The following is a 13,688-nucleotide window of genomic DNA, read 5'->3' on the forward strand; positions in this document are numbered from 1 at the left end:
TAGGTACATTTCAAACAGCACTGCTATATTTTACCTTTAAAAGAGAATGTATTAATAAAGTGGACAGTAGACAACAGATAATTCAACAACAAATATGCAGTTAAATAGTGATCGAATCACATTTCTCTGTGTCAGGATGAGCTGGAGGACATGCTACGTGTGAGGAAGATAATTCAGGACTAGACAGTCCCAGGTCAGGTCGGCACTAGACGAAGGAGGAACACCAACTTCTGACTTGGCCAAGTTGCAAGTTAAACACTGACTCTGAAGAAGCTCATGCAATGTTGTCCTGAAATGATCGGTTGCTCGGTTGCATGGGAGGTCGAGCCCATCACAGCTGCCAACTTCAGGAAAGACCTGACCAAAACTTGGACTGCAACATTGAAAACATATTCAACCATTTTCCAATCGGATTAGAGTTACCAAGGTACATGAGTTACAGTCAACTCTTCAAAAGATTAAAACAAATAATGTGTTTCCCAGATGGGGGACAGTGAAACAACCCAAAACGTCCCAATATCAGAATACATCGGAATATGCTGTTGCGTCAGCTGAAGTCCTATCTCTTTCCTTATTTCACTTGCTATGTGATTGTTTGTTGAAATATATGTATACCATTTGGAAGATCCATGGAGGCAAGAGTCATACATATATGAGACTCAATCCAAAGATCCAAGGGTCTTTGCAGTTCAAAACCCTGCAACAATAATGTCGTGGAAACATTGTTTTTATAACATTGAGCTAGTCAACTGGCTTCAATGCAGCATCAGTGACAGACCATAGGGACTAAAGTTTGGCGCTGAATAAATCATCACTGTAAATTTTGGCAATGGGACGGTAAACAAAGAGCATATTCAGAACACCTTCACCCATGTTTACGACACAAGGGCTCTTCACATAAGTGTGCAGGAGAGTTCTCCAACTTTTTCAAAGCCAAAGTTTTTAACTTTGTGATTCCCAGCCAATATTTATGTTTTCTCAAATCAAAACTTGACACACTACCCCAATAGACTGATGGCTGCCTTGTGGAGTTGCTGATTACATTCATATCCAGACATATTTATATTCAAGCTACAGGCGAGGCACAGTTGGGACATTTTAACTGATGAGCATCGGAATTATCCTGACTTATCTTGTCGCCAACAAAACCCCTTTACATGTCGCTTATCGACTCCTTTAATCCACGTCTGCACTTATGCTTGGGAGTCCTTTCTAGCCGCATTGACACCTGACTCTCTGCTCATGTGTAACCACTCATTAAAAGTGAGGCAAAGTTTCTCTCCAAGTCCTGTGCCTTGAGTTGTGTTTGGTTAAGTGTTTACAAGTCTGCGCCGACATCGATACACTGCGAAATTAAACCTCTCCTTCAGCTTGACCCTGCCACTCACAGCCTGCTGAAAGAGTTTGCCTTTATCCCCATTTCTCTGTTTTCCGACGTAATTATGCTGCCAATTACAGGGGTCACCTTGAATTTTACGAACTCCTGGAAAAACATCCTCTATTAGATGCAGAGTGAAGGTTTGTTTTTGTTTTTCTCTGTGTGTGTAATTTTAAAGGTGAGAAGTTTGAGAGTTTGGGCTAACGTGTGGGAGTCAGATCTAAAAAAAAAGGCTTCGAAAATAAGGAGAATTAATTTCATTTAGCTTCATAAAATCCGTAATTATTATAGAGTGAAAGTAATGACAATATCAGTGCTTAAATTGTAAACTTTTATTTTTATTTTATTAATTTTTTAACATATGGGTCATGAACTAGGAATTTGCTGTGATGTGTGACCCTACTAAATGAAAAAGGATAAAGCAAATTGTGTTGATCGGTAGTTAAGATCCATTCACAAACGTAATGAGAAAACAAACATAAAAAAAACTTTTACTTTTGGCACCTCTGGGTTTGTGGTGATCCGTGGTCCTTCGTACATTCCTGAAGGTTGTGGTTTCCCTTTTGACACTCACTACTTGACTACCCTGTTAATGGAATAAATGACATCATCTATTTTCAAGCCTCTTTTTGAATGACACACATTATTCCTGGTCGTGCTTTCTTGGTTTAGTGACGGGGGTTTACAAACATTCTGACTTCACGGATTTGAACGTAAGTGAAAAAGTGTTCCTATTAATTTGAACGTCGCTTAGAGACCATGGAATAAGTGAGAGATAAGCTATGAACATGAGATTAAAAACATCTACTTCAATGATGGGATTCATTTTGTGTACATTTTTGAAACATACAAAAATACATAGTTACAAAAATTATTATTGTTATGCTTATTATAACAATAATAATAATAATTATTATTATTAGTAGTAGTAGTACCAGTAGTAGTTGTACTAGTGCTAGCAGTAGTGACATAGTGCATATATGATTTGAATCAGACGGTTACTAAAACTGATCTCGCCTTAGAGGCTGCACTCAGTTCATACAGATCGTCTTTAATGGTATCACTTGCAAAATAGTCAAGTATAGTCTTCATCATCAAGAATTTGCCCAAAAATTCAAAAATAAAAAGGAAAACAGTACATTTTTTCCTCTCACATTTGTCTCAGGGTTAACATGCAGGTTTCTATTCCCCAATAATAAGGATGTAGGGGGTGATGTAGATGAATATAACACGCTCACATGCAGTGTGTGGCCAGAATGTATTTATGAGCCGATGTGTAAGATCAAGCCTTCCCCAGCAGACCCTATCAGATGGGGACAGAGCTTCTATGATCTTCACACATGGATGACTTCGAGTTACATGACCTATATAGCACGTTACACGCTCCACTTGCTCGCCATGTCTAACCCTAATAGAGGAGGGCAGCAGATTACAGGTGTGTAAGCCCCACAACACACGCTCACTCACTAACACACAGCCAGGGACCTGAACAAGGCTGCCACCAGGATTATCCAAATGTATGCACGATTACAAACACAACCCGTCATATTTACCTGCCACAGATTAGGCCCCATAGGACTCATGCTCTGCGAGGTATTAGCACGCTGATTCACTTGGAAGTCAGCTGCGCTTATCAGGTGACTGCAGTCCACAGTATCTACGCAAAATATAATATGTTCCTGAGAATTCATTTTTATATCACATTACAGAAAACTGTTGCTGTGACCTCATGACAGATTTGTTTTATTTTAATTTATATCATGTATTGGCTTGACTAGGTGGCAGTCAACGACTACATCTGGACGTCTGATGACCCGGTGGTGGTTTCAGCAACCCCCCACGATGACCCACTTAGAGAGGGTTCTCCACAGACGGTGGGCGAGACCAGCACCCGTGTGGCCGTCTACACGCTGTATCTTAGTGGGCTCAAACAAAAATACAGACTCTTCCTGCGACATCCAGATGGGACAATCGTTGAGGTAAACTGTCGTCATACGCACATCCCTGCCATGCTGTACGGCTCATTGTATATCATCATGCCTTCCAAAAAAAAAAAAAAAAAAATCACACACAAAAATTCTGTTCTTATTAGACTAAGCAGTGCTAGTATATGGGTGGGAAAACTTTTGTTTACAGTGAACAAACTTCATTTAGTACAACCAACTTTTAACTTTCCATTCATTTTCAAACCTGGTGAATGTAACATTCAACGGAATAAGTAAAAATAAAACAAAAAAATTTCATTAGCCTATATAATAATAATAATGTACCTGTTCCCATGTGTTACAAAAAGCAATATTGGCTCATTTGCCCCTATTATATACTGTAAAGTATATATAAATACAGACAACATATACTGACAAAAAAGTATGTGAGTAGTATGTAAGTGGCTTCAACTAGCTTCCTCCTGCTGCTCTCTTCAGGTAAAAGGGCGGAGTTCTTGAGTGTTCTTTTTTTCTTTTTTCTAAGGCAACAGTGCGACTCTCTGGCATGAGCTGGGGAAGGAAATGTATTTTCCTTAGGCCAAAAGACTGATTTACATTTTTCCAAATAGAAACAGCAGGATTTGCCCTCAGAAACAAATCAAGACTTAGTAGTTTAACAAGTCACACAATTTGTCACCTCTGAGGAATAGCGTTCGTTTAAACCACCTCAACCTGTTCAACAATGAGTTTCTAGCTTGAATGAATTGAAATCCTAAAGAGTGATGGAGTATTAGCGTTAGAGTGCACCAACCATTGATGCTCCATGTCAAGTATTCTGTGCAGGTAAGCGAAATGTTGATCATAATTAATCATAAATAATGTCACACATGAAAACAGTTTAATCCTCAGTCATCCTGTCCATTGAAGAGCATCATGACAAGATGAATAACACAAAGTTTGAATGTCAGATGGATGAGCGAGCGGGCGGCGTCGAGAGCCAACAATTAGCTCTGAGGCTCTTTTGTGTTCTAATAGTTCCCTGTCAGGATGTGACTGATGGTGAGTTTATGTGAATCAACATACAACATGGTATATTTATTACTGGTGTCGCATCGTCAATGTGTGTGTGTATTCCTGTTTGTGTGCACATGTCGCCTGTAGATCTGTGCATAGTAAATGAGACATCTGGCGAAAAGTTGTTTGTATTCCAACAGAACACAGACTCATGACAAAGACTCACCTCCTTGATTCTGCTGCCAAATAGGAATGCAAAAAAAAAAAAAAAAGTCACTTGGAGAAACAAACAAAACACTGACAGTTTTTCCTCAAATATTAGATTTCTACTTGCTCATGTCTAGAAAAGAAGGCAGTTAGTCAATATTATACTATCGCAACAAGCGATCACTGTCACTTAAGTACAATCAAAGTGAATTTATTTTTATCTTTTTAATCATAAATACTGGTCACAGCTTTTGACTGAGGTGTCATCTATTCCCCATGGCTCTGAGAATGAAAAGAAGGATTCATTCTCATAAGCTGACAGGAATCAATGATGACCCGGGCATGTAGAAATGGTTGAAAAATTCCCAAGTAAATATAGAAATACATTTGTCCTTACTAGTTTTATTTGATGAGATAAGTCAAAAACATGCTCCCTGGTTCGCTCTCTCCTTCTACACAGCTTAACAACCGGGGACCTCCAATAGCAGGAGACGCCACCGGCGTCCATCCACCCTTTTGGTAGAGTGGAGTGATAACATTGAGTAACAGGGTGCACTAGATGTCATTCCCCATGGCATTAAACCCAGACACTTCTTTTACATATACAAAACCAGTTCCCCAGTGAATATATAGACGGAGTCGATATGACTGTGGTATATGATCATCAACGGAAGCTGATTTTTCAAGTGATTTCTGATGTTTCGTGACAAACTTCTGTTGATCGTGTTACGATAAAATAACCCAGAATTATAATCATCATGAAAAGAAGAGATTTTTTTGAAAATTCATATAAACTGTCCGAACGCTAAGATATCATAGACGCTCACACAAGCAAACAAAAAAGTAACAAACTTTTTCAGTTATGTGAGCAAAAACATGTAACTTTCTGCCTCAGTTTGCTGAAAAGCTAATCTGCTACTTAAAATTCTGGTTCCTCTTACTGAGGAAATATTGACGGATGGCTCATTTACTTTAAACTGTTCTGTTTTCGTTGTCAGTGTCCTGGATGTGGATGCCCCGAAGGTTCTGCTCCTCCCTTAGACTAACATGACCACAGCTCGCGGGGCCGGTAGCTTTGCATAATATCCACATACTTAAAACCAAAATTTGTCTAAATGAACACAGTAAAAAGGTGGTTTAAGGAGGAATCGCCCAGAGCTGTAGACTCTGCTGGTTTTGGAACAAACTAGAGAACGAGGTGTGTCTTGTTTGATTTGCTAAACTTGATAAACTTTGAATAAGTCATGCAAGTCGAAATATTTCTGTTTTTTTTAATCGCACATTAATCATCGCATCATACTGTCTACAACAAAAATATATGCACAAACCCAATGGAAATGATACAAAACATTCAGTTTGCACAGGGAGAAAAATGAAACTGAAAACTGCGAAAAAAATGTAAGTTTTAAAACAAAATAAGTTGTCTACTCTTTCCGCATGTTTGAGTTATTAACCTCTCAATGGTGGGGCGCGACCCAATAACCTGCTGGAGACGAAGTTATGCTTCACTTATTCTGATTTTAACCTTCAGCGCCCAAATTGCAGCAAAAACATCGACACACAACAGCAAACTGAGGAGAACGAGCTAATTTGATTTTCAGCAGTAAGGCACGACTATATTGTCTCTTTTTTCTACTGATATCGAATTCTGTTTAAAGAAAGTTAATATTAATGATCCATCATATGCGCTCGCTCTGCACTGTGCCCGGGGCGGCTGTCTGCGAGATCGACCATCCTGACAGAGTCTTCTCGCTGAATCACAGCAACACAAAAATAAATAAAGAAATAAAGTTCACGCAACATTCCCATCAGTGTGCTACAATAAAAGACATTAAAGGTAAAGTGAGGTGTAGCTTTTCAAACACTCATTACCTATAAACAGATGTTCGGCAGCTGCCAGCTCCACGAAATGTGCTGCCGACAACAACTGTTAGCATCGAAATTATGCAGGAAAAGGCATCTATACAACCCGGGACCTTCAGTGAAGGCCTCATAACCGCTCTGTCTGAAGAAACAAGATGGCTGATGAAGAAATGAGTGCAGGCAAAGTCATTATCCCCCCTCCTAAAACCACAGTGGGTTTATGTCCTCCTGCGTCGTCTTTTCTCTAAGGCTAACATTTAAGTGTCGGCCGACTTATAAAAAGATAGGACAAGCCAACTGTGCGCCTTTTGTCTCCTCGCCTCCATATGGGAGGCAGCAGAAAACGCAAAAAACTGGCTTAGCTTCTGTAAAAGTTCCATTAAAGATGCACAACTAAGACTCTGCCAGCTTGAATATTACCTCTCCCTGCAAATTATTTATGGCTTGGAAAAACGCTGATGATGAGCATCTCCAGCAACTTGGAAAGAATTTCTTTTCACAGGAGATTCAGCTTTTTTTTTTTTTTTTTAACTCTCTTTTTATTATTTTGGGGCAGTTGTGTGTTGCCAGATTAAAAAGTGTGCGCTTCGTTCACACTATTCAGCATGTTTTACATTGAGTGCAGGGTTTTATTTGTGAATATTTGATTATTTTTGGATAAATCATGAAAACAAGAATAGATATTTCATGTTAGCATGCTGTAAGGGAGCATTTGGTCAGAAGAAATAGGGCTAAAACTGGATGCAAGAGACTGGTTACTTTTAGTGCACTAAAATATCACTTTCCATTTTGTAATTCATTTGAGGTCAGCGTCTTATTGAGAGGAGAATTGAACACAAAAACTAGCAAAACAAACAAGCAAACAAAAACAAACTGGTTGCTCTGTCACAGATGCCCAAGAAGGTCTGTTGTCTAAATGGGAGTCAGAGCAAGATGGGATGCCGGCTAGCTTCCAAAAATAGAAACTTACGACGTACCCCATCATATGACATTTTGATGTTCCAATTTTGCTGTAAATACTAATCTCACACACAAACTAGTCCCTGTAGCCAGTGGAGAAATACAAGTCATCAGCTGCACTGCCGCTGCCAATAGTTGCGATACATGCTTGTTAGTTTTGTATAAACACACACATATTGGTGTATTGATTCAAAACTGTCTGTTCTTGCTCAACTATTTAGAACCACACCCAGCCATGAGTACATACATCATGAAGAACGCTTGAAGAGAGACAAGAAGAAATGCTAATGCTAATAAAGATGATGTGGCAGACATTAACATCTTCCATTTCCAATTTTACATTTGATTTCTATAGTAATGACTCGATTAAACCACAGTTCTGACTCATGCGAGATCATCAATCGCCCTTCCAAAACAGGATTAAAATAGGACGCGATCGTTTCTCTGGTCCCGATGTTTGTCTTCGCTTGGCAAGTGTGGCACACGTAGTCAGGAGTTGGAGGGGAATGTCCTTGGCTGCATGTCGCATGAGAAGATTAATGCCTCCCTGGCAGCCATGTCTGCTTAGCAGGGAGATGACCGCATATAATTATCTGACAAGTTTGTACAAGTTTATTAATAAATTAATAATAATTAAAAAAAATGGCATTTTCAAATTATTGCAGTTACACCTCAATCTGCAGGGCTATTAGGACTTAAATTATATTTAAGTTTCCAAACAAATTCTGAAGTATTTAGAGTCTACAAACACAGAACCACAGTTCAACTTTGTGAACAAAATGCTCATTTCTTTTTTATTTATTTATTTATTTTTTCACTGTATGCAGCTTTACTTTCACTTTAAAAGGGTGTGTTAAGTCAAACACTGTGGCTGTCCTGTTGAAGGTGTTTGATGAACTCGAAGGACCTGCTACTGCGACCGGAGTGATACAGACTCAGGACCAGGGTTCAAGTGCTGGCAAGAAGGACAAGGGTCACAACCGCCTGTGGAAACGAAAGATTTTTGGACGTAAGTGCGGTTATTTAAATCAGCGGAAAGAAAAAAATAATGATGTTCCTAAGTAACATCAGTATACAAATATACATAGTCAGCAAATCCACTAATCTCCAACATGTGCAAACATTTCCCAGCTACTGTTTATTCAGGAGACATTGAACAGTTCGGGTGTTCTCTCCCTCAGGGCCGGGTCGTGTGGAGCCGGTAGGAGGAAGTGGGTGTGGCTCCAGTTTCCCCAAAGACCTCAACCAATGAAATATACACTTTTCCGCATATTTTTTTGGACAGGCAGAACAGTGAAAAGTGGTTTGTGCTGGAGCAAGACGGTACAATTCCAACTTGGAGTGTACTCTTGGAGTGAAGGTGGCTCCTGTACCCAAGCTTGTGCGGCACTCTGGTTTCCTCCCACAGTCCAAACACATAGAGAGTTGACACCAAAATGCCCAAAGGTGTACGGGTGTGTGTGTGTGAATGCAATGTTAATGTAAGCAAATACAGTACCAACACAACGTTAAAAAAAAGAATCCACACCCAAGACAACCCAGCGTGCGGACGGATCCACTTGATGATGTCCACCCTGTCAAATCGATACTTTCATCATATCATTTTTCAGTAGTTTTTGGCTGTGACGGTGTCTGTAAAACGAGTGAGAGGAATCATTCAGGCAATAATTGTGGCTTCCACGTGGTGAAAAATGAACATCCTAAAAGCGGCTAATCCGAACAGGAGTGATAAAATATCAATATTGTCCTCACATTAAGCAGCGTAATATGCAGGCCGGCTTGATTTGTATTGAATATGTGTCTGCTAGTCAGTGCACAGCTTAATGAAGTGGCTCACAAATCAGGCCGTAATGGCCGCCTACTTACACATATTGCTTCATTAAAGGTTGTGAGCTTATTAGCATGTGTCTCTGGCAGTGGCCGCAGAGAGATGGGAAAGGTTTTATAGCCCACTAACTTATCATACTAAACACATAACCCCCTCCGCCCCCCAAATCCGATCTTAATAACCTGTCATATTCATTGATGATGATTTCCCTTTATGGCCCACCATTACAGATCAAGTTCTCGGTCGTGGTGATGGTGATGGCGGCCATTTGCGCCCGACATTAGCAGGTAGATACCTTGCTGGCCTTGAAGTTACGCTTCACCTCTACGGCTTCAGTGTTTTCACGGCTCAGGAGGGAAGGTGTAGGGAACAAATATGGATGCGGCCACAGCTTGATAGACCCCGGATGTAGAGCTGTGACATGAATCCATCCTGCTGGGACGCGTCCTCAAGACGAGAGGAAAATAAACCAATAGCTTCTGTGCAAGAGTATGTTGAACTGTGCTGTTTTCACTTGGAGTGAAGTTACGTCATCCGGTTCCATGAAACTGCATTCTTAATAATTGGAAACACTTAATGTGAGGGACAAATTCCAAGTAAATTTAAAATAATTTGCTTACTTTCAGGTCAATATTGTTGTGTTGCACCATAAAATTGTGTTCTTTAAAATGACTCCACTCCAACTTCATTGTATTCCATTACCTTAACAAATAAAAAGTATCAGAGCAGTGGGTTTGTGCTGTTTCAAACTGTGTTTTTGTATCTATATGGTTTAAGATTTAAATATGCTTTTTTGACCCCTTGTTTTTATATCAGAGGTGAGTCCAGTTAGACACAACAATAAAGTATATATATTTAGTATACCATTTATTTTAAATATTTTAAATGTAGTGTATGAAGAGAAACGTGACATAAATGCATTTTATTATATTGTTTATACTTAATAAATACTGACAGCGTAATTCAGAGAGCATATTTCTCATTTCAACGTGTATGCATTTTCCACCTCATAATGCTAAGAAAAAAAAAAATGTATATAAAAAATAATTAATATGAGCTCAAAGTATCTCTTTCTATTGTATCTTCTCACAGTAGATGAAGTTTTTAATTAGTTTCAGTAACTGTTTGGCTTCACTCGACTCATTGTCAAAACAACAAAGAGAACACGCACGGCATTTTAAGTTGCAGACAAAAAGGTAATTCAATCGTTCAAATATTTGATTGTTAATGACAAACAGCAATTCGCCACAATTTAAATTTCAAATAGATTCCTGGGAGCAATTATTTCAGGGGGAGAGAAACATGCCGCCAGGTCTCGCACATTTGCTGATTTAAGTTAAAAGCTTTTTGCAGAGCTATCATAAGGGAGCGGCAACTTTTTGAAGTGTCTGCATCCGCTTAGAGCCACGCCGTCCAGGGGATGTGGCTGCAGAGCCAGGGAAAAAATGAGAAAGACATCTAAAATGAATTAAATAAATAAATAGCACAACACTTTGTCTATATTTATGTAGACCTTAGCTTGAGGTATTCACATGAAACATTTCGCTTTCTGAAGTGCTGCTTTGAGATCGACAACTCTTGGGGCACCGTTTGGCAGCAGAACTCGATTTCTTTAAAATGAAGTTGCCTCACTTAATAGAAAGAATAAAGGGAATCCACATTACGGCTTTGTGTTTACCATTCTCAATACAAACTTTTCTTGACTAGCTTTTTCTGAAGTCAGCAATGTTGATAATTTAGTCTATTCCCAGGCTGTAAGCTTGTATTAACCAAATTCTTTTTCCCTTGATGTCAAAATTCACTACTCCTTTGTTTGCCTTTGTCTTTTTTTTGTGAAACTGAGAGGACAAACTCTGCCACGCTGATGCCCCGAAATACACTCAATATTAAATTAAAACTTCATTGTGCCTTGTTAGATTGAATTGTAAAACAAATTCAGTAACTCTTGTAAAGTACAGCTCAGTTCCGAATGATTTGTTGCGGAGCAGAAAAATAAAAATAACAAAAACATACAATGATGCCTTTAAAAGTCTATCCATCATGAACAAACAGGCAAAAATATGAGGTACTAATTTGAGGTCATCCTGGGGCTATGCAATGAACTTTAACCCTGTTTTGAACCCTGCTCCCCATGGCTCAGATTTTCGAATTGTGACGCCACTGCCACCATTCTGAATTCCCACTCACTTATGCTGAGCATAAGCATGTGTGTGCAAATTTGCTGAATAAAAGCAGCTCCCACACAACAGGGACCCGCTCGTGGGGAAATCAATGGACTCCTGATAGAAATATGCTTGCATGTTCAGTAGGTGAGAGATTGATCCGAGTTCCGCGGTGGGTCACTTCAAAACCAAATAATGGTTAGAGGTCGGCGACCTCCTGATCTCCACACAAAACAATAATTATAACAGCGCTGTGTACGGCTGGGCGCAGCATTTACACCCTCAGTCAATGAAGGCTAAATGCTAACACTGCAAAGGTGCTCGATTAATGTCAAAGAAAACAGTGTTAGGGAAACAGTATCACTGTCTTCTTGTTGGATATAAGCTTCTAGAGAGGCAAGAGCCTTTATTTTACGTCTTTGTACAGTTTTAGCTGCATTCCATTAGAAGTTAATTGTTATGTCTGAAACTGCACGAGTAAAGTGTTTGTAACTTTATCAAGCAACGGCAACTGTTCCTGTAGCTTGATGAGCTCTGGTACATGGAAGTGCCTTCTGAAGCAAAGGTTAACATATACATTTAAAAATCATTGTTAAAAAAGAAAACTGAATGATGTTTAGTGAACTAAATAAAAGAATTTGGACTTTAATTACGATGATTTAATTACAACATTATTACGACAATTGAATTGAATTGAATTGAATTGAATTCAACAGTTTGCTATCCAGACAACAGGGAACCTTTGTCAGTGCAGGAGTTCCTGGTCGACTGGTCACACTGATGCACAAGCCACGTGGCAGCTAGGATGATAACAACAGCAACAAACATGGAGGAATCCCTGAACAAAAGCAAACAAAAGCATCTGTTTATACAATTATTTTCAAGACATTAGATGAGCTTCAGTTTAAATATGATTATATAAAAACTTCATGATGCCACCATCATGATTTACTGTGCTATTGTCAAACTCAGGCAAAATAAACAATATTTTGTTGTTTCAATGTATGTTTGGATCATTTCATTCAGTAATATACTTTTATATATATATATATATATAATTCATTCAAACTGAAAAATGTGGCACCTTGTGGCAAATATTCTTATACACTTAAACTGCGATTAATTGAGATTAATTAATCACAAGTTAATTTATATATAAAAATAAATACATAAAAAAAAATAAAAAATAAATACAATTTCCGGCTTATATTTTCACCCAGCTGTTTTACTTTCTATATATTTATTCATATTTTTTGTTAAAGGTATTGTGTGCTGAAATGCCCAAACGACAGTAAAAATGTCTGCCGAGGAGCAATAAATCTTCCTTCACTCCGACTGAAAAAGAATCTCAGTTAATGCTGTTAATTTCTGACCCACAGCTGGGGTGGGCTCAGACAAATGTGAGAACCCTGACGCCACCTTGTCTGCCTTCTTCATCACCGGCACCACTTTTTGAGCGATGAGTCTCCTACAGGAACCAACAGCTGTATGTGCAAATCATGCATATAAATCAATTACTGGGGCCCTATGTACTTTAAATGCACCCATTAATTAAGCAATGTCAGACGCAATGAACCATGAAGTTCATTACATTTTTAGCATTCAAACCCAGAATTATTTGATGAGCGCATGTGAGAGGTAGAGATGGGCTTCGCTAATGATGAGGCCCGTAGCTCAACATCGGGCCGTCGCCGGCGGAGACCCTTCGAAGCTGTTGTGAGAAGAAACAAAGCAATCTACTGAATGTTGAAACACAAGTGTCACAGTTAATGACTCTCATTCTTTCTTACTTTATGACAAATACAAAGCATTTGAGTCTTGGAATTAGCATCATTTTTCTCTTCACCTTATCTTTTCCATTGGTATTTTGGCGGAGCTACATGTATTGACAAGACATGGTTGACAAGACATCAGGGCATGATACAACACCTGAAATGAAAGTCTTTTATTTTTTATTTCTCAAAACTTGTAAACTGGAAATAGTACTCACTAGCCAAAATAAGTGAGTTCAAGAAAGCCTTGCTCCAGACTTATATCCACGATCACCTAAATATACCACCAAATCCGCCCTTTTAGATGAACGTATACAGTGTCAAATAGGAGCTATGTTGATTCTGTGAAGGCCCTGATTCTTAATGGCAGGCTGCACTCGGGTTTAAGTTGCAGCAAGATGACAGGAGAGGTTGGGCAGGGGGGCGCTCAGACAAGACGCTGGGCCCAGCTGCCTGGCATTAAGCAATGACCTCTGCATAATGAAAGATGGCGACAACATTTCCACTCATTACAAGGTTCCACACTGTGACTGGATTTGCATATTCATATATTTTCCTCCTCCACCTCAGCTCCCCCTT

At 39.1% G+C, this 13,688-nt stretch overlaps 1 protein-coding gene across 1 annotated transcript in view; it reads left to right on the forward strand.

Annotated features, from left to right (window-relative positions):
• ofcc1 (orofacial cleft 1 candidate 1) overlaps positions 1–8,867 on the forward strand; it is a 74,848-nt gene extending 65,981 nt beyond the window's left edge. Inside the window, exons 22-24 of the mRNA XM_053860088.1 lie at positions 3,157–3,357; positions 8,233–8,356; positions 8,529–8,867. Coding sequence (XP_053716063.1) covers positions 3,157–3,357; positions 8,233–8,356; positions 8,529–8,599 — 396 coding nt within the window. The 3' untranslated portion in view covers positions 8,600–8,867. The remainder of the gene's footprint in view (positions 1–3,156; positions 3,358–8,232; positions 8,357–8,528) is intronic.
• Positions 8,868–13,688: the final 4,821 nt, after the last annotated feature.

This window comes from Synchiropus splendidus, chromosome 3 (assembly GCF_027744825.2).
Source record: "Synchiropus splendidus isolate RoL2022-P1 chromosome 3, RoL_Sspl_1.0, whole genome shotgun sequence".
Taxonomy (NCBI): Eukaryota; Metazoa; Chordata; class Actinopteri; order Syngnathiformes; family Callionymidae; genus Synchiropus; species Synchiropus splendidus.